At 31.0% G+C, this 26,109-nt stretch overlaps 1 protein-coding gene across 1 annotated transcript in view; it reads right to left on the bottom strand.

Annotated features, from left to right (window-relative positions):
• LOC107437837 (rifampicin phosphotransferase) overlaps positions 1–26,109 on the bottom strand; it is a gene marked incomplete in the record, with an annotated part of 597,639 nt that overhangs the window by 5,676 nt on the left and 565,854 nt on the right. Inside the window, 11 exon segments of the mRNA XM_071180697.1 lie at positions 1,921–1,981; positions 4,304–4,382; positions 6,768–6,931; positions 7,011–7,074; positions 10,619–10,716; positions 10,922–10,981; positions 11,142–11,234; positions 12,467–12,529; positions 20,570–20,658; positions 21,449–21,533; positions 24,106–24,240. Of these exon segments, the coding sequence (XP_071036798.1) occupies positions 1,921–1,981; positions 4,304–4,382; positions 6,768–6,931; positions 7,011–7,074; positions 10,619–10,716; positions 10,922–10,981; positions 11,142–11,234; positions 12,467–12,529; positions 20,570–20,658; positions 21,449–21,533; positions 24,106–24,240 (991 nt within the window).

Genomic DNA, 26,109 nt, shown 5'->3' with positions numbered 1-26,109 from the left:
ATGAAGTCTCAGTGATGGTTTAGTTATTCAAGCAAAGAGCTTGAAACATTCATAAAAGCAACTCCATTGCCTGCTCACATCATTGCTCAACCAAAACTGTTATAAAATTCCAGATGAATGGGATAGGGGCCGCTTCGCGGCCCAGGTGCCCAATAAAATCAGAACACTAGGACTAGTTGGTATAAAACTCTCATGTGTCATGTTGCAGTTTATTCTGAGCAGCTGAAAATCAAAATCAAAAACACAAACTCTAACCATTTAACAGAACTTTAAAAAATCCATTATTATTAAAATCTGGAAACCTACTGTAAAAATTATTAAATAACATATTCCAATAGAACTGACAAATATGTAATCTACAAACAATGCCTGCAATATCTGTTTTTTTTTTAATATTTTTTTTTCTTATTTCCTGTCTTTTTAATCTTGCCACCACAATGTTGCATAATATAAAATGTTTTCAAACAATGTAAATTATTTCATGATGTATGCGTTAGGGACCGCTGCGCGGCCCAGACACCCAGCTTGATTTAAATAAAGTAAATAAAGTTGGTTTGAAACTGAGTTAATGTTTTAGTGTATTATTTTTTTTCATCCATTTAAACTTATTTTCCCCACCACTGCATATAAATGATTCAAAAGTTCATATACAACACTGAATTGCTTCTGCTTTATCCTGGGGAGGGTCTTAAAATAATGCCAAAATTACCTCAAAATCTGGAAACTTTGGTTTAAAAACGTCTACAACTCTATAAAATATTTTACAAGAAGCGTAGTAGTTGGCAGGCCTGTTGTTACATGGCTGCTAACTTGTACTGCCGTTGAGAAATTCTTCTCTTCATGGTAACATCATTAGCACTTTAACGCATAAAAGCTTGACGTTTAAAGTTTTAAAAAAATTATAAACTACCAAGACGAATCAATTATTTAAAGAAATATGTAGATAAACTCTATTTAATGACTCATTATGCTTATAGATATCTTAATAGTTTCATTTTTGGAAAATTAATTGTTGTTTTATTACCACTTCGTAATATATTTTTAACGACCATGCAAGTTGCCAGGTATGCAGTTATCGTGTTCCAACAATTTTAAAAAGCAAGAGTAGCTGTCTTTGTTCTAAAAGCTTCACTGCTTAATTTGCTACCAATTTATTAAGCCTTTTGCAGAAAGCGGGGCAAGGGAATAGACGTGCAATAACGACCAATTAAGACCGTTATTTAGCTAGCTAGCGGCTCGGGGACACTAAAATATGACTGCCACTCTTCTGCAATAATACATTAACTCGGCTAGTAGCCTCACAGTTTCGACACAAACTGTCCGAAACCGCCTTCACAAATTCGTGAGATCACTGGGAGAATAAATTTATCTAATTGAGAATTGAACCGTTTTTTAAGGACTACCTAAGAAACCTATGGTTTAATCTCTAAGTTCGATGTATGAGTTTCTCAAGTGCCTACGGAAAGAAATATGCATCGTGTGCTCCTTGCATCTCAAACGTCAAGAAAACTATCCATCTTTAAAACCTATCAACACTGGTACTAAAGAGAGGTTGTCTACAACTATGTTTTTGTCTTTACAAAATGTTTTAGACGGTAAAATCTTTACGTCAACTTAGGAGGTCAAAAATCACCTGGGGCTCAGTTTTTTCCCAGCATAGAACAAATATTTTAGGCGCGTGAATCATGCCACTGCCAGAAAGATGGTAAAAGGTATTCTACCAGAATTGGCGACATATGATTTAATAAAATAGTTATTCACTATGAGAAAATCATCTTTCACTTTCATACAAAAATGAAATTACTTCCTGAACAACAGAATACATTGAATGAAAAATCAGAATTTCGCTTTTCTTTTAAAAAATGATGAAAAACACAAAATTTAATATTCAATTTCAATGTACAAGAAATTTATTGTTACCTTGCATTGTTAAATCAGCAACATATTCAGCTGCATCATTAGATTCTTCAACTTCATCTACCTAAACAATCATAATTGTATTAGATAGGTAATAGATTTATTAATTAAGGAGTTTAATGGAAAATTATAAATTTAAATTTATTCCAAAAATTTTATCAAGTGGTTCAGAAAATTCGAGTTGGATTTCGATAGGTGGAGTTCCTAACGATCACCCGAAAATATCCTAGTGGTAGCTCAACACAGCAATTTGAAGCAGCTCACCCAAATTTGCAACAAGTTCACTCTAGCTACCACTATAATATTCATCTAGCAAGCAACGAGCTTCAATATCTGTAGTAAGTTATAAAATTTTTGAAGAGATCAGGAAAGCAAAATGATTTATTTTTAAAAATAAAAAAATGTATTTTATATTGTACATTTTGCTACCCCTTGAATAATTTTATCGGACGCTTTGGAGCTCCACCTATCAATCGGTTTGAACTTTTCGGATGACCTAATATTTCGCTTTAAAATTATTACTACCATTACATTGCATTAAGAATAGACGTTTGTTATAAGAAATGACATTATTTTTGTTAGATTTTCTCTTTTATTTCAGAATTATAAGCAGAAATATCTCAATTGAAATTCCCTTTAAAGGAAATATACTTTTTTGTATGGTATAGATTTTTTTGTAACACTAACGAGTTCCATCCCACGCTAGTGAACTTTTGTAACATTACTAGAGGGCAGACACCTCTCTAACTGCTTCGATGTTTCTTTTCAGATTGCATCACTCACACTTTTTGCCTTATTCTCGTTTACTATTCCAGATTTTATACTTTAACCCTTTGCTCTCAAGTATCCTTCAACACTCGAAAAATGGACACAACCCCTATATATTTACAAGATAAAACTTTACGCCTAAAATTTACAAAATTAAATACTGTATCCAAACATTTACAAGATGAAACTCCGTATCTGAAAATTTACATGATAAAACTCTGTACCCAAATATTTACAAGATGAAACTCTGTGCCTGAAAATTTACATGATAAAACTCTGTGTCTAAACATTTACGAGATAAAATTACGCTATATGTCCATGGTTCAATTCTCGGACCAGGCAAGGTTAACTCAACTTTTCATCCCTTCAGCGGGTTGATAAATTTAGTACCAAAAAAACTGGGATGGTAGGCTTTGGTTCTAAATGGGCATTGATTTTAGTTTAATTTAGTTGAGTTCAAATAAACAAGAATTATAATCGCATAAAGAAGTTAAATTTTTTATATCCATTAATAAAACTAAAACAAAGTGTTCTTTCCCTTCCGAACAACAAAATTTAAAAGAAAATGTTTTTAGTGGCGCCATGTGTTGGCTCTACTTTACTGACGGTCTCGTTGATATATACCCTAATTTAATATTTTATCTGAAATAAAATCTTTGCTATTTTAAAATATTACAAGAATTAAAAAACTCCCATATTGGTTCATACCTGCCAACTTTTAATCCCTTCCATTATCATTTTTCCTAGTGGTATGAAAATGAAATTAAAACTTCAATTTTAATCAAACAAATACGTTCCATTTGAAATAACTTAAGTTGACAACCATGATAGTAACGCATATTAATATATGTGCTTAATTTTTGTAAGAATAGTGGTGATCAAAATCATTTAAAAATTAAGTTTATAAAAGAAAAAATAGTATATATTTACTACCACATTAAATATGAAAATAAAATATTCCGGAAAATCCGAAAGAGTTGGCAGAGTTGTTGTTTGTTGTAAAATCATACTACTATATACATTGGTTTTAAAAGATCATTATTTATCAGAAAAATGCCTACTAAGTCTAACGATTAATTATTTTAATTAATTACATTAAAAATTGGTGGCGTCGATAAATGTTTCTAAAAACTAATTCTATCGATTATTTATTAAAATATTTAATCAATTAATTTATATCAAATTTTTTATTAAATTATAACGATTAATCGATTTGATGGATAGAAAATATCGATTAATTCTATATTGAAATAATCACAGTCACTGCTTTTTGTCACTGATACTTTTGAATCAATCCCAGTAGCAGAAGTAACAGTGACTGCGATGTAAGAGTTTTGCCCATTTCTATTGACTATTAAAATTAAAAATCCTATTACAGTAGATTAAAATTAGGATTGTTTAATTTACTTTTATAAGTTAGTGCATGGAATATCTTTGCTTTAAACATGAAGAATCTGAAGTATAAGTCATGGTGGTAGTTACGATTGAATAATTAAAGCGATAAGGAATAAACAAAAATGAATTGAGTTTATAACACTGTCTACATTTTTAATCGTCAGTGACATCCATGATTGTGGAGAAATACGGACAATTAGCATCATCAAAAAAGTATACTTACACCTTTTGGAAAACCACGAATTATTTCTGGAAATTTGTACTGATCCAAAACTGGGAAAAGTTTCTTACGTTGATTTGCTCTGGAAAAATCATTCAAGAATGTAGTAAAATCTTTCACAATAATAATTATAAAAAAATGTTTATTAAAACATTTCCTACTAAAATAGAGTCCCCATAGTTTAGTTCGGAGACTGGTCCAAATTTCCAAGCAAAATAAAACTTTTAGTAAATATTTTTTTTCTTCTTATTTTTAATTAGTTTATTTAATATTAGTCGAAAAATTTTTAAATTGTAAGGTATAAAAATTTATCATAATTTTAAACAATATAATTTCGTATGAATTCGAAATTTGGTCGAATAATTTATGAGAAATTGAATTTTAACAATACGACTTCTTCAAAATTCGATTTCTCATAAATTATTCCATTGATTTTCACTCATATTTTGTATATTTCCATTTAAAATTGCATTCTTTAAAATGGTGTAAAAAGTTGTGTACCTTTAACTATTAACAAATTATATAAAAAAATTAAAAAAATTTATACTAAAAGTTATATTTTGTATAGAATTATCTCTGAACGAATTTCATAATTGTTTGCAAAAATGTTTTAATCCGCTTAAAATGTTTTCGAGATATGTAAATAGATATGCGACATATGCGAGGTATTCGAGATATGCGAAATATGTAAAAAGTAAAATTAACATTAATCTAATCATTAGATCAAAAGTTAATAAGGGTGATCTATTTTTCATTTATCGCACTGTACATTTGTGACTACCAATATCAATATGTTAGCCTGTCAAATCTTTGCAAATGCTAAAATGAGAGAAAAATTATACATTAATGTATGTCTCAGAACATTACAAGTCCGTAACACAGGGTGAAGAGGTACTTTTAACCAGAAAATGTTTCATATTAATTAACTCTACCGGATTTCCAGAAGATTTTGTTTTTTAAATAAATGTAGTGGCAAAATTTATGTATTCAAAATTTATTAAAGAATAAAAAATGGTTTTAACTACCAATACTCTTAAATAATTTTAGTTTAGACCTACTAGTAAGCTCTGGCACCATATCACCTGCGTAGACAACTGCACCTCAACATTTACTGAAGAAATTAAACCAATCCTAAAACAAGATCCTAAGAAAAATAACCTGTGCCAGATGGTTCATCCGGAATGCAAATATACATGCAGACTTCAAAATACCGCAGCATATATTCAAACTAAACGAAAAAATTTTTCCGATAAAGCCATAGAATGTAAAACAGCAAATTTTAATTAAATCCTTAAATTTGAAAATTTCAACAAAGATAAAAACTACTGAACAATAGCTGCATATTTCACCTCCAAACGCCTCATATCACAACTACCAAAACAAAAAACTACATCAACCCTTCAGAAAATAGCGTTTCCTCATGCTGATACAACTCTGCAACTTCAAACAAACATAGTTTAGAGCAAGCTGCTCATTTTATATTTTTATTCCTTTTTAGTTATTCAAGCAAAGTGCTTGAAACATTCATAAAAGCAACTCCACTGCCTGCTTACTTCAATGCTCAATCAAAATAGTGCTGAAATTACAGAAGAATGAGATAGGGTCTGCTTCGCGGGCCAGGTGCCCAATAAAATCAAAACACTAGGACTGTCAGTGAATGTACCAGAGATGACAACTTGCCCTGCTTTGTAAAAATATATTTTCCTGTGATGACGAAATTTGTTATTTTATATTTTGCAATTTTTATTTAAACCCTTTAGTGGGCCATTTACTTCTAGTAAGAATAAATTAACGAATTTTTGGAATTGAAATTCACATGAGAATAGTAATTGATATAAGAATAGTAATTGACATAAGAATAGAAAAACTCATTTAGCTTAAAAAAATTTATTTAAATTTTAATGTCATTTTTTTGGTGGTGAATATATTTACCACGACCTATTAGGAACTTATTGACTTTTATTTTTCTTTATTTATAAATTAAATTTTATAAATGCTACAAACTTCAGTAGGTATTATGCATTTTATAATTTTTATACGTTTTTCTACACTAAAAAATGGTTGCCAATTTTATTCAAAAGCACTTCAAGAAAGCTGTAGTTATTAATAAATAGAAACCTGAATTTAAAGTGGTAGAAAAGTTAGCATGGACTTTAAAAATTCGTGGTAAGTATACTTACCACGGCCTTTGTAAGGTTTAAACAATTTATCCAAAACTACATATTAAAAATTCAAAGAGTCATATGAAATGCAAAGTTACAACAGTTACCCTCTGGAGACATTTATAATGAGTAACAGAGTTACTAACTATTCCGGATTCGACAAAATATTAAAAAAAAACAGTAGTAAATTGTAACAAATTCTAAAAATATTTAGATTAAGTTTAAACCTACATATAAATTTAACATCCTACGTATAAATGTAATAAAACCAAGAATTTTTGTAAACTTTTTCACTGTAATGTTACCTAGCTATAATCTTTGGATATCTTGTTTCCAACAAGTCTCTGATTTCATCCATTGTCATAAAAAAGAGAAGATCTTCATTTGGAATTCGGCCTTCCGACACCATTAGCTTAGCTAAACGTCGATATCCTTTCCTCCAATTATCCATACTTTTGATCAACATTGACTGTAACACACAAAGATATTGAAATATATGATAATAAGCGCTTAAAAGAGAAAAATCATCGAATAAGAGTAAAACATGCCTTGCTTGATTCTCTTGAGCTTACGCCTTTGCGACATTTTGGTATAGCAAGTCTTAAAAGAAACCTGAAAGTTTTCCACATTCATATAATAGTTTATTAAAAAAGAGTTTTACAGAAATATTTTTCTCTAAAACTGGTTATAGGACATCAGGGAGATTAAGAAAACTTTGAAAAGTGCAAACAGTAAAAAAATGAACACATTTGAGGACCTTATTGGAAAAACCAGGTAAGTGACATTTTCAGAGAGGTTATAATCAGGGTAAGAAGAAGAAAAAGGGTGTCTGAACAATTTTTTAATTGATTTGTTAGAATGTTCTTTGTTTTATTTTATTTTCTACCGCCGGAACGAAAATAAAAATTATGCAAGCATACTCCAAACTAATGAGGTTTAGTAATGTTAAAGTGAAAGCAAAAACATTTAATCGATGTAGCCACTTTATTTTATTTTCACTGATTTATAAATACCTCTAAAAATGTCACTACCTGGTTCTTCAACTAAAGCTCTTCTTTTGTAATCACCACTGCGTGTTATTTTACAAAATAAAAAACGCTAAATCTGCATAACATTTTGAGCCATCAGAGATGTAAATATTTAAATTGTATCTTAGTAGAAATTATTTTCAGCTTTTATGTAAATTTCTTATCGCTATTGGACATTTTAATGCCCTAAGGAGCAATAGCCTAGCATTTAACAATCTGGATTGATTTTTTCTGGGGGAAGTACGTGAGTGCGATAAGCTGTAAACAAAAAGCCGACATTTAGTTGCAATTTTGTAAAAATCTCCCAATGAGTTGTCCCATGTTTGAATCCCAGCGATGGCTGATCTATACGATTTCTGCATTCTTCTCGCACCTACCACAGTACAGACTTAAAATAGTCTCAGTGATAGACAGATCATGGGTTAGAGTCTTCTTCCCGTGAGACTATCTGTGTGAGATTTACGTGGTTTTCTTTCCCACATAACTACTGTAACTTATATCTTGAAACTACCCAGTTTCAAGATATAATCTCTTCAGACCATTAGAATTAATTGGCGCACTTTACCAAATACAGGATACTCTTAATCTGTAAAAATTGGAGAGGGGATGAATTTTTTTCCATTCTTAAAAATTTCAGAAAGTTAACTTCCAATTTAGGTCCATTCAAGACTTTAAAACAATTTCAAGATCCTGCTCAGTCAAAATATATTAAATAATGAAGTATGAAAAAATTGAGGAGTAATATTTTGAAGATATAATGACAAATAATATATTGAAAAGAATCCCTAAATACGTGAGCTAGGACCAAAACAAAAGTGATACAGTTTATAATTGTTAGCAACGTACGTGGTATTTAAAATAAGTATTAAAAGCGTGATACAGAGGAGCCTTATTCGGAGGAACAAAGGAAGTTAACAATATACACCGAAGAGCCATTACATTATGACCACCCTGCTAATAACATATAGGACCACCTTTAGCGCTCAAAACTGCAAGCACCCGCAGTGGCATTGATTCCACAAGGTGCTGATAGTTAGTCTGAGGTATCTGGTACCAAGCGCTCACTAACTGGTCCTGCAATTCCCTCACATTGCGAGGGGGTAGCGTGGTAGCAGGAATTTGGTTTTCCCATTAGGACCACAAATGCTCTATTGTATTAAGGTCAGGTGGATTTGGGGGCCAAGACATGACTTGAAAGTCACTGGAATGTTCCTCGGCGATTCGACCCTTATGACATGGTGCATTTTCCGATTTTTAAACACCATCCCCCGCAGGAAAAACTGTTGTCATGAATGGGTGAACCTGGTCTGCAACTGTGTTCAAGTAGCTTACAGACGCCAAAGATTTTTCTATGAGGATTGCCCCATGAAAACATGCCCCCTAATGTGCCCCATGAAAACATTGTTCCTGTGCGAGAAACCATGAAAACCTGGGCGAGCCCATTGTTATAGATGGAGGGTGGTCATAATGTAATGGCTCTTCGGTGTACATTTCAATTGAATTGATCTATCTAAATTTTTATACTGTAAAAAGTTTTTTAATAATCTAACATTAACCAATTTAGTTTTATTTTATTACTTATCATAAAGGTTATTTCACCTGAACATTTCGCTGAAAATCTTTTTTTAAATACAGAGTTTCTTTCATTTTTCTTTAACGCTGTTTACTGAATCTCTGTCTTCAAGGAAAATAAAAAATATATTGTTAAGAACTTTTGTAGTCTAATTTCTCAATATTTAAAAACTTACTATGCTGCATTTCCTAGGCTTATAAAAATTTGCAAAAACTGAAAATAAGGTTGTGATGTCACCAAATTTTCTAGGGTTAATAACTTTTATAATATTTAAGTTGTCTGCTTTAAAGCCCAAATAATTCCTCATGGCGAGATTACATGTATAGTTTAAAATCATCACATTGCTTCAAGTGTAAGGCACTTGATATGCCTTGTTCTCAGTTGTTGCAAATTTTAATGAGCCCAGGTAAAACAGCATTGGAGTAAGTATTAAAAAATTAGACCACAAAATTTTCATTTTTAACATTTGGCGTCATTTTCAAGATAAGCATTGACAGCACTGGCACTTTAGGTAGGCTAAGCTTGCTCTTACAGTCATGAGTTTCAAACTCACTGCAGTTAAGAAAATAGCACATTATTCGCAAAAAAAGCATTATTTCACAGTACAATGGAGCCTTTGAAAAACAGCTTTAAAGCAAATTACTGAGTAAATATCAAATAATTAATGTTTGGTAGCGTTGGCACACTTAATATGGTACCCATGAAAGAGGGGTCAACTTATATGCACGCCTGATGCCCGAATTGTGATGATACTATCACAGCACACCCAAATTTTAACAGTTTAGCTTTCATCTAAACTTAAAACGTTACTGTTGTAGCCGTGCCTTGCACCTAGTTTGCTTTAACTGCAACCGTGAGTTTGGCTAAGCCGGTTGCCCGGGTGGACGCTATCATTCGAATTGTGTGATGCTCGAAAAAGGTGAGCAAAAGAGTTCGAGATCCTTCTCTGCGTGCTTGTTTTCTAATTTTCATGATTATTCGTGGATCATTAAGATTGCTCATTTATGCGAATCTAATAATTAGATTATAGTTAAAATTTTATATACTGATTTTTTTGAAATATAAACAGCCAAGCATACAGAGAAGGAGACGCGTGTCCATCATTCTTATGAGATAGAAGTATGATACTTTTTCTAGTGCTTCTATTCTAAACATGTTTCTTGCGACATTGAATTATGAAGTTCCTGAAATAAAAAAGAATGAGTCAACCTAAAAATTAGTAACTCATCATTTCTATTTTACACGGACCAGAGTTCCTGTGGTTCTGCACTTTTACATCACGAGCCAAAGGCAGCCCCCTATCACGAATGAAGAACGTCAATTATATGGGTGGGTTTTAGAAATAAAGTTAAAAATCAAAACAATAGTTCAAAGTTTAAAAGAAACATAAAGTGCACGATGTGTACCCGAAAATAATAAACCATAATTTAACATAAGTAACAAAACTAATTGCTCAGTAAGTAAAAAAAAGGTTCTCCACACCTTGACCTAGCTTGTAACTGATTTAGAATGATTCAAAGACAGGAAAGGCTTACAAATCAGGATGATACATTACCTATTTAAGACATTTAAAGGAACTCGTAATTCAGAAAATAGTTTCGAAAATTTTTCTTCAGAATTTTCAGTCTCTTCTTTTGCGCAGGAAGACAAGGTCTGCAAATACAAAAACATTTTAAAGTATGCACATAAATTTTTAAGCATGCTGAAACATTTTATTTCAAGAGAATAGTAATTTTCCAGAGTACGTAAAATTTTACATCCAAGTATTTATATCGGAAAAAATATAAACCTCTTGCAGAATATTAATAATTCAACAACTCTTTAATTGAAAATTACTACTCAAATAAATTTAACATACCTGTAGTAGTTTTATGAACATTTTCTGATCCTGCCCCCACGGCGTGGAATAAATGTCAAACTAAAAAACAAAATAGACTAAATGAAACGAATATTTTAAATCACTTTAATATTAAATGATCACATTTAAACTCATTTATTATTTGTGCTGATTTTCAGTCAAGTGTGCATAAAAATGAATTATTTATCAATCAAAATTTATTTATAAAATAAGATCTTACTTCTTTTATGCATCGATGACCATGCCTTTGAAGGAACTCCTTGTATAGCTTGTTGGAAGTTGTATTTGAGGTATTCAACCATTTTTCTGCTTCCTACAGATGTGTTTTGAATTAATGAGAAAATATTTTGGAATATAAGAATTATGAAACATTAGATAGATTTTGCATAGGGTTATGGCTCTTTCTAATTCTAACCTTAACGCTATTTGAACGTTACATCACATGCGCGAAGACTGGTCACCGTGTCCCTAAGGGATTGACTCGAATTCAACAATAATTACACAAATTGTAATAATAAAAAAGGATTTTATTTCATTGTGGTTCAGTGGTTAAATCCAAACTGAAACTTAAGAAGTGCAGAAAAAAATAATGAAAAAATTGTTTGCGCTCAGCGCCATCTGTTATTATAAATCCTCAACAGGGATAGACTGCGTTAAGACAAACGCCGTGCATAATTAAAAAATGCAAAAGCTTTTTCTCTATTATATAGTATTTGTGAATAAATAAAACTTATAATCATCCTGGTTCGAGGCTCCTTTTAGTTTCGCGAACTTTTTTAGTTATGTAGTTGAAAAAGATTTACTCTTTATCTATATTAGTTTCAGAAATTTATGCACAATTTGTCAGCGATATCAACAATTTGGCATTCAAATTCGTACTAGACATGATAAACTAAATAAATTTTTGTAAACTATGATTGAAAGTTTTTAATTCACTTGCTTTACAAGACAAGGAAGGTACCCAGAGTATCCCTTGTTAATCAAGATGTTTTCTTTTTACATTTATATATATATATATATATATATATATATATATATAAACTGCTGTTTGTAGAAAATGCAACACCATGAAGGAATCATCAGAATCAAATGAAATTCGCAGCAAATGTCAATTATAGGATNTATATATATATATATAATTTCTATCCTTAGTGGTAGAAGGATCATGTGTTTGAGTCCCTTTGACATCGGGCCAACCACTAGGTTTTTGCGGATTTCCTCTCCATGTAACGCAAATGTGGGTTGGTTGCATCAAAAAGTCCTCCACGAGGGCTAATTTCTTCCAATATAAGATCCATGATTTCCCTTGTCTTTTGGATTAGGATCAAAATTACAAGTCTACGGAGTTGAACATTGGTAGTCGTAAACTCAAATTTTGGTCAGCCGTTCAACGACAGTTACAAAATAAAATAATGTGAAAATCTTTAAATATATTGTTAATTACAGTCACTCAGGCAGGGCTGACAACTTTCTAAGCTTTCTGCAATTTTGTACAGTTCTTGCACATGCATTTATTTTATTTTAATATATTATGGAAGTACTTACTTCTACGGTCATAGCTTTGAATTTTTCAGTACCCAAATCTTTCACGATTTGATTAGCCACTTTCTGGAGAAAAAAAATACGCTCTTTATCTAACACAATTGCAATTTTCATAAATTCAAATAAAGATTCAATATTTAATTTTATTTCATATTCTGCATTTGGGAATTATTTTTATAGTATCAGGGGCACCGAAAAATGATGCCGTTTCGGAGCATTAAATATTTGTTTTTCTTAAAAACCAATTCATTTTTTTATCCATTTCGATTCCTTTTCGATCCGGCATTGAAAGTTTGCTGTTAACGGGGGTGAATGCATTACTGACTAAAAATGAAATCTTGAAAAGAATAATCAAATGCACCGAAACGACATTACTTTCTGGGAATAATAAAGCATATTTTTTATAAATACTATCTTATTTACTTGTTTTTTTATTTTTAGAAAAAAATTAAATACTTAACTATAGATAAATCTAATCAAGTAAAAAGTATTCGTTTTAGTAAATTTTCCGCATTTGATATAATATATCATGCTGTATACAATTAAAGAATTTCAAAATTTAAAGTTTTTTGCTTGTCCTGAACCCTTTGTTTAATTATTAAGCAAATGGTCAACATTCAAAAATTGAGTGAACTAACAAATTTATTTCAAGATAATTAAATTATGGTGTAAAAATACTAAGTAAATTATAACCATTACAGTTTTATTAATGCTTACTTCTCCGGTCATCGAGGAATATGTTTCTGGGCATACGATGAAGCATACGATATGTAAATTAAACGTAAATTTTTGGGAAATAGGTAAAGTCAATACGCTTTATACGTAAATTTTACGTAATATTGACGGAATGATTTTACCGTTGAGATATTTGGTAAAAAAGTTTTAGCATATTTACGTAATATTAACGGAATGGATTTTGCCAACTACCCTTCAGTAAGATTGCTTTCGTCTATTTTACGGAAGAATATTTACCATTTAGATTTAGTAAAAATTATTTTGTGTACTTTACGTATTATTGACGAAGCAAATTCACCATTTAAATTTCGTTCGAATTTATTTACGTATATTTCCTGTTTTTTTAATAACCACTTTTTTCTATAATTTGACGTTTCAACTAACTTACATTTTGACGTTTTGTAAACGTAATTGGTTAATTGGAATGAAATACATCTGCAGGCTTGTGTGCTCTATTTAGGCTTATAAACCATTGTCAAACAGAAAGAGAGATAGCACAATAAGAAGATACATCTAGGATAATAGCGGGATTCGAACCAGCTACCTCCACGCTTTGCACTACGTTTGGCAGGTGATACCGATCTGCCAGGGAGGCCCCTATTGTTGACATAAATCTTACCTAAAAATTACGTATTCATTCTTACCTAATAAAAAGTGTTTGATAAAATATTCCCTAAACAAAATGAATTTGTTTATGTAAATTGCTCGTTTTTTGGATAGCTATTTTTTCTATAATTCGACGTTTAAGTTTTTAGTAAATTTTACGAATGCTTAGAAAAATTTAAAGGGGAAATATAGACATTTTTGACGTAAAATTGATGGTTCTCTGCTATCTGGGTACTGATTAAGGGTAGCAACTGTTATGTATTTCTCTATAAATCTTGATAATTTATGTTTTAAACGCAAATTGCCATCGATGGCAAATCAATAATTAAGATATATGAGTACAAGCTTAACTAAATAGACTATTACGTCTTTTAATATCTGTATCGTTAAACCCCTGTCCACCCCAGGGGGTATACGGAGATTAAAATTTATACCATTGCACTAAATATATGCTGATAACAGCATAAATAGTAAGAACTTGAAGAACTAAGAATACAGTGAAATTTTGTCAAATGACAGATTTGGTGATCAGCAAACAAATACAATAAGATAAAAAAATAAAATCAAATACATCAAATGCTTTTAAAGTGTGTAAGATGTCGAGTTCAAGTCCAATTATACGTTATGAGTAATAGTTTCAAGGTATAGTTCGTTCACCAGGAGTTGGCACTTGGCTCCACCTCTCCGGACGCAGAGTTCATTTCAGCGCGGGGGAGTAAGAGGAAAAACATTTCCCCCCTTGAAATCGAGATAACCTCGAATGCGCGCAAAGCCTCCACACTGTTTTTTATAGGTAGTCCAATCAGACCACTATGAAAGCAAACCAGTTTACGAAAGAGCCCTTTAATAGAAAATCTAGTAAAAATAAAGAAGTGGTAGCAAATATATGTCTAAAAATTTGTTTAGTTTTTGAATATGATTAGTTTGTCCTACTTACTTGTCTACCACTACAGATTCATTTCACAAATATACATGACAAATTCCTCTCAGTCACTTTTAAAATATAATTTGGCTTCATGCGCTCAAACTGTTCACTTTTTAAATAGTCAGCGCAGACTACTTATAAGAAACCGTGTGGAGGCTATCTGATGTAGAAGGTGATAGCCAAACACAAACAGTGAATTCTTCTTCAGTCACTTACTTTATCATCAGCTATTATACCTTTCGTTATTCTAGCTAATTTATGTTTAATAACTTTTTCCCAGCAAAATATCTCAAAAAGAACCAACTGTTCAATAAAAAGAGAAAAATATCAACAAGTTTATGAAATAAAATGCACATGTTCAAAATATGCACATGATGATTGCGAAATAAATATTTTTGTCATACGATCGCCAAATAGCAGCCTTGTTCACATCCTTCTCCCCAAAATAGCGAAATAGTATCATCCGATACCGCGTGATGAAGGCGGAGCCAAGTGCCAACTCCTGGTGAACGAACTATATCTGTTCCAATGTATCAGTAGAGTGGTTAGGTCGCTTTCTGTTATACAAATTAATCAATGAAAACAGGTTCATTTAAGTAGCCTAGTGGCAGCCTACGAATGCCATCCTATAAAAATACGACACTAACTCCTTTAGGAGAATAAAAATTGCCATTTTAGAAATTAATTTTGGTAATCTTTACTTTCGGTATTATGGTAATAATACTGAGTAATAATACCAAAGAAAGTATATATGAATGAAAATTCGAGCTTCTAAACCATTTAGCAATAAAGTGGTAGATTGAAATAAAAAAATATCTTCTTGCATTAACCTAAATTTGTTACCACTACCAAAACGTTTCAAGGACCGTGTGAACCCTGCAGCATCATGCCAAATGGTTTTGAATTCAGTTAATCTTTTTGAGATGAGTTACTAAAAGCTTGTTGAAGTTATACTTCTTATGCGACTTCCAACAAGGTTGCGTTAAACGTTTAACGCTACATTTTTATTGGCCGGGAAATCACGTGGTAGGATCCAGTTTTCCCTCATTCATTTCCATATTGTTTTGGTTCTCACTAGCATAAGGATATTGTTTTTCTATAAATATTTTTTCAGTTTGTTTTGATACTCATATAATTTAATAGGGTAATATTTTTTATTTTCAAATTTAGTGGATAACAATTGTGAAAAATGAGTGAAAGCAATCTCACGGACAATGCGACGGATTTATAAGGTTATGTCAAGGTACGTCTCTTGTGAATATCAATTGATTGTTAGGTTTTCTCTTCTGAAATTACATTATGACGCATTCACATACATTATTAATACAAATACATTTTTCAGGGTGAGACGATGAGGCAACCACAAGCACTTTCACTGGATCAATAGGGAAAAATGCACAATATTACCGTGATTACAGAGCACGGAAGCGAGCGGAGCAGGAAAAAGAGTCGCTGAGTAAAACTAGTGATCCTTCTACGACTGCTGATTCTTCTACAATTAGCGTCGCAGGTTGCGAAGTTTAACTTCTTCTGCGCGGAGGGACTCCACGCACTATTTTTTTTTCTTGAACACAGTGGCCGGAAATAGCGTATAACAAGTAGTGACATTACTGCAGTCGTTACTTTTTTTCGTAATTTGTAGTGTAGCGCGCTACTTTAAAAGAAAAATAACAGTAATTTGCAGCGATTCTTAACAACTACTTTCAACGTTAGTTTAGAATAGTTTTACGGTTCTAAAGCAACTAATTTTTCGAATTTGATGGGCACAAATCTTCACCGATCCGATGGTTGCAGTTAAGCGTTAATAGAAATCACGTATTTAAAATCATGTAAAACTATTACATAAACTAGCCATTACGAAATATAGATAACTAACCACTTCGGTCACACTTTCACATGTGAAAGCAGACTCGTGAAGCATTGATAATATTTCAAACGAATTTCAACGTATTTTCGATGTACTTAATATCTCAGAGGAAATAAAAGAGCATTAAACAATTAAAAACTTGCAAGTATTTGATAGTTTCATATTTCTTAATTTAAATATTGGCTGCCGAAAAAGGCATAAGAAGTTGAAGTTTAAATGAACAAATTCTAAAATTAAATGTTTTGAAATTACAAACTGGCCCATGAATAAATAATTCTTTGAATAAATAATTATTTACTCCCTTATATTTAATGCAAGCCAATTTCTTATTTAAAATCATTTTGAACATAGGTGCAAATTAAGTTCCTCAGCAAAGTTCGTCTCCCTAAAGTAGTGAATAAATGTAAATAATAGTAGCTATAGTTAACTACATTTGTAACAAAGTAGTTGTAGTAAGCTACAAAATTAATGTAGTTTTTCCGGCCACTGCTTAAACTTATAGCGTAAAGCCACCATGATTGATATAATACATTAATAAATTTTAAAAAATTGAACTAATTTAACTTAATTAATTGTGCTGGTATATGTGTTTCATCTTTGTACAGGATTTCGTAGTGTTGTTCAGAACTGATATATAGATTTCTTATTTTTTTTACTCCATCCCTTACGAAGAACGGGCATTGAGCTAGTAAAAAAGGGCACAGATGAAAAAACAAATGCCTCGAAGATACTACATTGTAAGATGCAAAGTGTCAAGTCTTCAATTCCAACTACTAATAGTTTCAGTTTGTTTCTGGTTGAAGGCCTTTCTGCGAGTAGGATGAAAGTGTAATTTAAAAACGCATCATGACAGTAGCACCCTTAAATATTTCATGGTGTGGTGTTAGAACTTCCGAGTTGGTTACTATATTCTACGGTTTTATAATATTAGGGGACTAAGCCCCCTGTTCTCTACCGCTCATCAACTCTGATGATTGCTTCGCAATAATTGCTTTTTCTGGTCATAAGACAGTTTTTCTACTTAAGTTAAAATTATTCACTTAATAAATATGTACTAAAAGGAATTCTGTTTGCTTACGTGTGTGCCTCTACTTCTCATGACCAAATATTATTTTCTGTTAATATTATAAATATTTAGATTTGGTTAACAGAAGTAATTTTTCTAAGTAATAATTTTTTTAAATAACATTTATATTATTATTACATTATCTTGTTATAACATTATATTGTTCAAACAAATTTGATGAGTTCACAGCCGTAATTTAATATTTTCACTTTACAAACGGGCGAAAATATTAAATACTGTTTTTGCGTGCATCTCATTGTGCATGAAGCTGATTGTTAAGTTCTAAATCATTTAACAGATCTCTTTAAATGCAATTTATATTAATGTTATTTCCTCTAAAATAATAATTGAAAAATGGTTAATAAGATTAGATAACCTTTCTAAATACCCTTAACTTAAAATTAAGTGCAAAAGCGCATAATAATAATAATAATAAAAACAATAATTCTATTAGTTATAAACTCTTGCATTAAAAGCGTGATAATAGCAGTACAGGAAAATAACTTTAAGTTAGGGATACAAAAATATTTATTGACAAACAATACTCTTATGACATTTATTAATTTTATGCTAAGAGCAACCAAAACAATATGGAAATGAATGGGGAAAAACTGCGTCCTACCTCGTGATTTTCAGGCCAATAAAAATATAAGGACAAAAATGGAAAACTGTGACACCATAATTAGATTTTTATACATAGTGAGATTCAATTTGAACTCTTTTTTTTTCCTGGTGGTAAAATTTAAAATAAAACACCAACCTGCATCGAAGAAGGAACATCAGCACTTTCTACTTCTGATGATGATGCTAAAATTCTCGAAAAATCACTGTATACATCTGTGTCAAACTCTGAAAGAAAATGTAAAAATTGTGTAGATATATTTAACATTAATAATGGAACAATTTCTAATGCGGAATATCGCTATTTTGATGTTTTATGAATTTTTCTTGTCTGAAAAATTTTCCTGTCTTAAGAATTTTCTTGTTTTAAGGAATTTTCTGATCTCGATAAAAAATCTCCTGATATAAATGATCTGATTAATATATTAGAGGAGATTAGTTATGTTTCCCTTCTGAAAAAGAGCTGGTCTTTTTTAAGCAATAGTATATGCATAATACGATACTCAAGTTATAGCTCGAGAGGTGCGTGAGGAAGTAGTATAACACGCAATGGAGCAATGGCTGAGATTTGTATCTTATCTTACGGAAATAATTTTAATGCTTCTACTACCCACCATTCTGAAATGTTCATATCTCATACTCACGGTAGTTTGTGTGATTTCATGATTGCCGGATTATTTTTGAATTATTATTAAAATTCAATATACAAAGAACTTGGACAATATTACGAACATCTCTTGAAAATAGTTAAAATAGAAATCAAAGTACTTCCGCGCGAGTAAAACCATGGGTAACAGCTAGCCAATGAAAAAATTCGATTAAAATTTTGTTTAAAACTAATTAAAATGTTAAGATAGTAGGTGGGAATGAAGAATTGGAGTATTTAAAAGCAGTTGTGCTGCCCATACAGATTGGTTATCATTACAGGTTATGTGTTGAACAAGAAAATTTTGAAAGTGACCAAACTGATCACCTAAGGCGACATTTATGAATAATTTTACTAATTGTGTTAAGGTAAGAATATGATTCGTACTCACGTCCTTTAGCTCGATGCAGTATTGAAAAAATTATTATATTCCAATGTGATGAGTTTTCTGACGTCTGTTCGTGATACAAATATGACTAAAATTCAAAAATAGAAAATATAACTAAAATTTTTTAATGTAATTCTATCATTTTATAAGAAGTATACAAATAAAGAAAAAAACAGTGCAATCGAAAAAAAATTTTGACCTTTGTTGTTGATGTTGTCGTAAAACATTAAGGTAAGGGGTGCTATTGTTCTTATTTTCCATCGGAGCCATCTATGCTGAGAATTCAACTTCGGTCNGTCAGGCTAACCATGGGAGGTTCTTGTGGTCTTCCTCTCCATATAACGCAAATGCGTGTTAGTTCTATCAAAAAGTCCTCCACGAAGGCAAATTTCTCCCAATACTTGATCCAAGAGTTTCCTTGTCTTCTGGATTGGGTTCAAAATTAGAAGGGTACGGAGTTGAAGTGAAAATTATTCACTTAACATGCATATACTAAAACGAATTCTGTTTGCTTCTGTTTGCCTTGACTTCCCACTTCCAAATATTATTATCTATTAGTATTATAAATTATTAGATATATTAGTGAACAGAAGTAATTTTCCTAAGTAATTATTTTTGAAAATAACATTTATGTTGTTATAACATTATATTGTTCAAACAAATTTGATGAGTTCACAGTCGTAATTTAATATTTTCACTTTACAAACGGGCGAAAATATTAAATACTGTATTTGCGTGCATCTCATTGTGCATGAAGCTGATTGTTAAGTTCTAAATCATTTAACAGATCTCTTTAAATGTAATTTATAACAGTATAGTAATGTTATTTCCTCTAAAATAATAATTGAAAAACGGTTAATAAGATTAGATTACCTTTCTAAATACCCTTAACTTAAAATGAAGTGCAGAATTACATAATAATAATTATAAAAACAATAATTCTCTAAGTTATAAACTCTTGTATTAAAAGCGTAATAATAGCAGTACAGGAAAATAACTTTAAATTAGAGATACAAAAATATTTATTGACAAACAATACCTTTATGGCTTTTATTAATTTTATGCTGAGAGCAATCAAAACAATATGGAAATGATCGAGGAAAAACTGGATCCCATCACGTGATTTTCCGGCCAATAATAATGCAAGGACAAAAATGGAAAACTGTGACACCATAATCAGATTTTTATATATAGTGAGATTCAATTTTAACTCTTTTTTTCCTGGTGGTAAAATTTAAAATAAAAAACCAACCTGCATCGAAGAAGGAACATCAGCACTTTCTACTTCAGATGATGATGCTAAAATTCTCGAAAAATCACTGTATACATCTGTATCAAACTCTGAAATAAAGTGTAAAAATTGTGTAAATATATTTAACATTAATAATGGAACAATTTCTAATGTGGAATATCGCTATTTTGATGTTTTATGAACTTTTCTTGTCTTAAGAATGTTCTTGTTTTAAGGATTTTTCTGGTCTCGATAAAAAATCTCTTGATATAAATCATCTGATTAATATGTTAGAGAAGATTAGTTATGTTCATGATTACCTTTTGAAGAAGAGCTCGGTTTTTTCGAGCAATAGCACGTGCATAATATGGAACCCAAGTTACGGCTCAAGAGGTGCGTGAGGAAGTAGTATAGCGAGTAATGGAGCAATGGGTGAGATTTCTATCTTATCTTACGGAAATAATATTAATATCTCTGCTACCCACCATTCTGAAATGTTCCTATCTCATACCTACTGTAGTTTGTGTGATTTAATGATTGTCGGATCATATTTAAATTATTATTAAAATTCAATACACAAAGAACTTTGACAATATTGCGAACATCTCTTGAAAATAGTTAAAATAGAAATCAAAGTACTTCCGCGCTAGTAAAACCATGGGTAACAGCTAGCCAATGAAAAAATTTGATTAAAATTTCTTTTAAAACTAATTAAAATGTTAAGATAGGAGGTGGGAATGGAGAATTGCAATATTTAAACTCAGTTGTGTTGCGCATACAAATCGGTTATCATTACAGGTTATATGTGTAACAAGAAAATTTTGAACTGATCAGCTAAGGCGACTTGTTTATTTATAAATCTATTTTTAATAATTTGGTAAGAATGTGATTCGTACTCACGTCCTTTAGCACGATGCAGTATTGAAAAAATTATTATATTCCAATGTGATGAGTTTTCTGACGTCTGTTCGTGATACAAATATGACTAAAATTCAAAAATGGAAAATATAAATAAAATTTTTTAATGTAATTCAAATTTATAATTTTTTTAAGAAGTATACAAATAAAGAAAGAAACAGTACAATCGAAAAAATTTTATACCTTTGCTGTTGATGTTGTCGTAGAATATTAAGGAAAGGGGTGCTACTGTTCTTATTTTCTATTGGGGCCATCTATGTTGAGAATTCAACTTCAGCCACACCCATACGTCACACTCGTTTATAAGACGAACTCATTCAAATATACTTTCATTCATACAGAGATCGTAATTTTAACCTGGACCAGAGAATAATTAATTTCATTTTCAGTATCTCCAGAGGTATAATTTTTTTATGGGAACATGGACGACTTTGTGACCCGACAGATTTAACGTGCATCAGTAAACATTTACTGCACGGTAAGTCTTCGGTCGGCTGGATTCGAACACCCATTCTTACAAACGTGAGACCACCGCCCTGCCAACCAAGCTGTCCTGGCCAATAAATTTTGACCTTTATACATTGATTTTACGTTTTTCACATTTTGCCGTATAGTGTAGGTTATTAAGAATTTGGGTACTTAATTGTGCATTTAAATGTTTAAGCAATTGAAGTATTTTTTAAAACTTAATTATAAAACTTATAAATTAAAAGCTAAGACATAGCAAATCCTATTTTTAAATGTTACATCTAGATGTTAAAAGTACTTAAAATTTTTTTTTTTAATTTTAAGCTTTGTCTTGAACACTGAAAAAAAATTAGTGAAATGTGGCAAATAGGTCTTGAAAAGTTAAAATTTCAAAACGTAGCTTATTTTAAAGTCTTTGTGTTGAGTAATAATTTGACCGATTCTGGTCAAAATTTAGATCTTGGTATTTAGAATTACACTCTTTTAAAAGATACTAACATTAGCTAATATTACGTTGCAAATATTTTTTCGAAATAAATAATGAGACATTTTTTTTTAATTCTTGAAAAAAAAATTTTTTTTTTTTTGTGAGTAGGACTATAAACTCTAAAATTATAATGACCAATATTCTCTTAGATTGATATTTTGGTATTTTAGAATCACAGATAAAATCTTGGATATGCCCACCTTTGGATAAGCGATCTTATAATCATGTTCAAAAGTTATTGATGCCTTGAAATTAAAATTAACATATAGGGGGAAATGCTTATAATCGCTTTCCCGAAAAAAAATCTGATCCTTTTTTCAGACTTTGCCATACTGTAAATCGGAGGATTTAGATATCTGGATATGCCGACCAGGTGGCCGAGTGGTTAGCGTGACTGACTGCGGAGCCGATGGTTGCGGGTTCAAATCCCGCTCACGGCATGGATGTTTTCTTTCTCTCTGTGTTCTATGTCTTTTTTCCTTTGTGTGAATGTGACCCGCCCTATAAGCGGGTTTGTGGTTGCGTGACGTGGGCGACGCTGCTCCACCGCCGTGGCTTCGCTACAGGTGCCCACTGGGTAACGAGAAGAGAATAGAAGTTCTGGCATTTCTATGGCCAATGGGGCAATACATCCCAAACATCCCAAAAAAAGAAAGAGATATCCGGATATGCCAGGTCAAAATCTATCCTTAAAAAAAAAGGATTTTATTTCAATAAGTGAAAATCCGGTCATTAGATAATAAGTTTCGTAGTTGTCCCCTCTACATTAATTTGCACACTTAACATTCATCGATACCGAGAGGGCACTACCCTTTGTCCAAACGATAAAAAATTTGAGTCACAGTGAGTAAAAGATTTAGATTTGTGATGTCACATTTAACTTTGTTTATCACTATTATTTATATCATATTTCAGAGGAAAAGTCCGAAAAATAATCACCAATTCACGAAAATATATTTTTTAAGGAACACTAGTTTTTTAAAAATTAATTTTCTCTCAGAAAATTTTTCTATTTAAACCCCCAAATTAAAATTTGTAAAGAAAAGATTTAAAATAGCATATTCAACAAAAAAATTCTTAAGAAAGTCAATAAAATAAAAGTCAATTCAATAAAAAAGTCAAAAAATTTCAAGAAGTTTCATTCCTTAATGTTTTTAAATTTCCCGATTTTACATTTCCCTCCAAGTTTTTCAGCAAGTTTACCAATTAAAATTTGCAGACACCATAATTGCTTGAATTAAAAAAAAACTTGAAAAAAGCACAAATACGTCGTTTTGTTTTATTTATTTTGTTTTATTACGTAGCATACCTTATAGCAAAATATGAAAAAAATAATAATTTTGAAAAAATAAATCAACATATTGCGAAAATGATTCCATTCAACTTTTTTAACAGTTACAAAAGTGTTAGAAAATCTAAATCCTTTTTTTTAATACTTGATATAACAATTTATTTCACTCTCGACTTAAATAATTTTAGATTATTACATAAGCAAAAGTTAATATGAAGCCTTCTGTACTTTCAAAAAGTCCAAACATTCCAAATTTCAAACATTCATATAACACTTTCTTTTAGATAGCTTAAACTCGGGCTTAAAAGTTTCAGCTGACTAGATACGTTTTGCTTAGTTCGGTTTTAGAAGGAATTAGTAATCAATGCTTATAGAAAATATAAAACATCATACCTCGTTAAAATCAGAACAGGATTTCATTAGAGCGTCAAAAGTTTCTTCTGCTGTTTCGTATTTCAAATACGGAAAATCATAATTATCAAGCATCTGCTTAACTTCTCCGGAACGATAATTAAAGAAGTATATATTCTGAGAAAAAAAATATATTTACTATAATCAGGAAATGAAAAGTGAAATTATTAATATTAAGTCTCGAGTAATATATATATATATATATAAACTGCTGTTTGTAGAAAATGCAACACCATGAAAGAATCATCAGAATCAAATGAAATTTAATGCAGAAACGACTTGTACTGATACAAATAAATGATGAAATTTTCAAAACAAAAGAAACAAATTAAGCGTCCGAAATCAGTANTATATATATATATATATGAGTATAAGCGACCCGCTAGGCGAGACGGTAAAGTTAGTGGCAAAACCAATTCAGTTTTAGCTTGTTTTTTCGTCCGGAGCAAATTTATTCTCTTCTACACATTATTCAACAATGTCGAACACACACAGTGAAAAAGACAGTAAAGAAGCTGTTTTATATTTATGCTGTAATTGTAAAAAAAAAAAATAGTTGCAGAAATTAAATGTTTCTCGATATAAATGCGAGAAAAAAAATGGTGTTGGTACTATTTTAAATAGTATAAAAAATTAGATCCTCGCATCGAGCAGGCATATTTAACGTGGATTTCTGATTTGATGGCTGATTATAAGAAGCCGCGAAAAGGCAGCTGTGCACTTTGGGTACGGTGCCGTGGAGTGGAAAAGCATGGAATCTTTACCGAAAAGGGTACCAGAGAAGATATTCTCCAGGTAGGATTATTCGAGAGTTTGCATCTGCGATTATGTGAAATAGTATCTCTTGCCGAATCGAAGCAATATATAGGCCTTGAAGGAAATGTTAAGGCACGGCAACCTGGGAAGATATTATACATAGCATGGAAGGGCAAAATACATATAACATGAAAGCAATTGCACGTGCTGTAATCGTACTTGTCTGAAAAGATTGTTTGGCGTGTACTACGTGAGGATGAATACGTCTCCATCCTACCCATAAGGTACAAGTGTTGTCTGTCACTGGTGAACTGTAAGCTGGTTCCTCCTGAAACCATTTGAAGGACATTCTGCATGGGTTGGATGATAATATACATATAACACACAAACATGTGTACATTATAACACACGTTTGACCCATATAACACCCAAACGTTGATACATTTAACACCCAAACGACTATTTGGCGTGTGCTACATGAGAAAGAATACGACTCTGTAAGACGCAAAAGGTACAAGCGCTGTTACTGGTGGATTGTACTCTGTAGTGATGACGAATTTTTAAGTTTAGAAATCTGATACAAAAACGTATTCTATTCTCGACGGTTTTGAATTTCTCATCCCCATAATGTAGAGGGTAGTCGCAATCTTTCAAATAGAGTCCCCATAGTTCAGTCAGGAGAGCAATCCAAAGTTTGAACCCTTTATTGTTAATTTTTTGCGAATTTTGCTATAACTCAAGAAAATTTTAAGAAAATTGAAAATGTTTTGCACACAATTATAAAATTCGGTTACTCAAAGATAATTATGTATGAATAATGACTTTGTATAAACATTTAATATTTATAAAAAGTTATTTTTCACACATAATAACAGTTGAAAAGATATTGAATTGTTGGGTAAATTTTTTTTGCATAATTTTAAAGACTGTAGTTTTACATGATAAATTACAAATTTAAATAAAATCGGTCAAATGGAAATGAAAAATTGAATTTTAAAAAAGCATTGTTCTAAAAAATTTGATTTCTGAGTAAATATTTGACCGATTTCGTTTCAATTTGTATTTTCCATGTAAAATTACAGTTTTTAAAATGATGTTAAAAATAGTACACCTTACAATTCAAAATATTTTCGTGTTTTATTAAATAAAATTATAAAAAATATTAAATATTTACAAAAAGATATTTTATGCACAGGATCATATTTCGAAAAAAAAATCAAATATATATAT

The sequence above is a fragment of the Parasteatoda tepidariorum genome, chromosome 5 (assembly GCF_043381705.1).
Source record: "Parasteatoda tepidariorum isolate YZ-2023 chromosome 5, CAS_Ptep_4.0, whole genome shotgun sequence".
Lineage (NCBI taxonomy): Eukaryota > Metazoa > Arthropoda > Arachnida > Araneae > Theridiidae > Parasteatoda > Parasteatoda tepidariorum.
The sequence above is the reverse complement of the archived record's forward strand: the minus strand, read 5'-3'. Positions and strand labels throughout refer to the sequence as shown.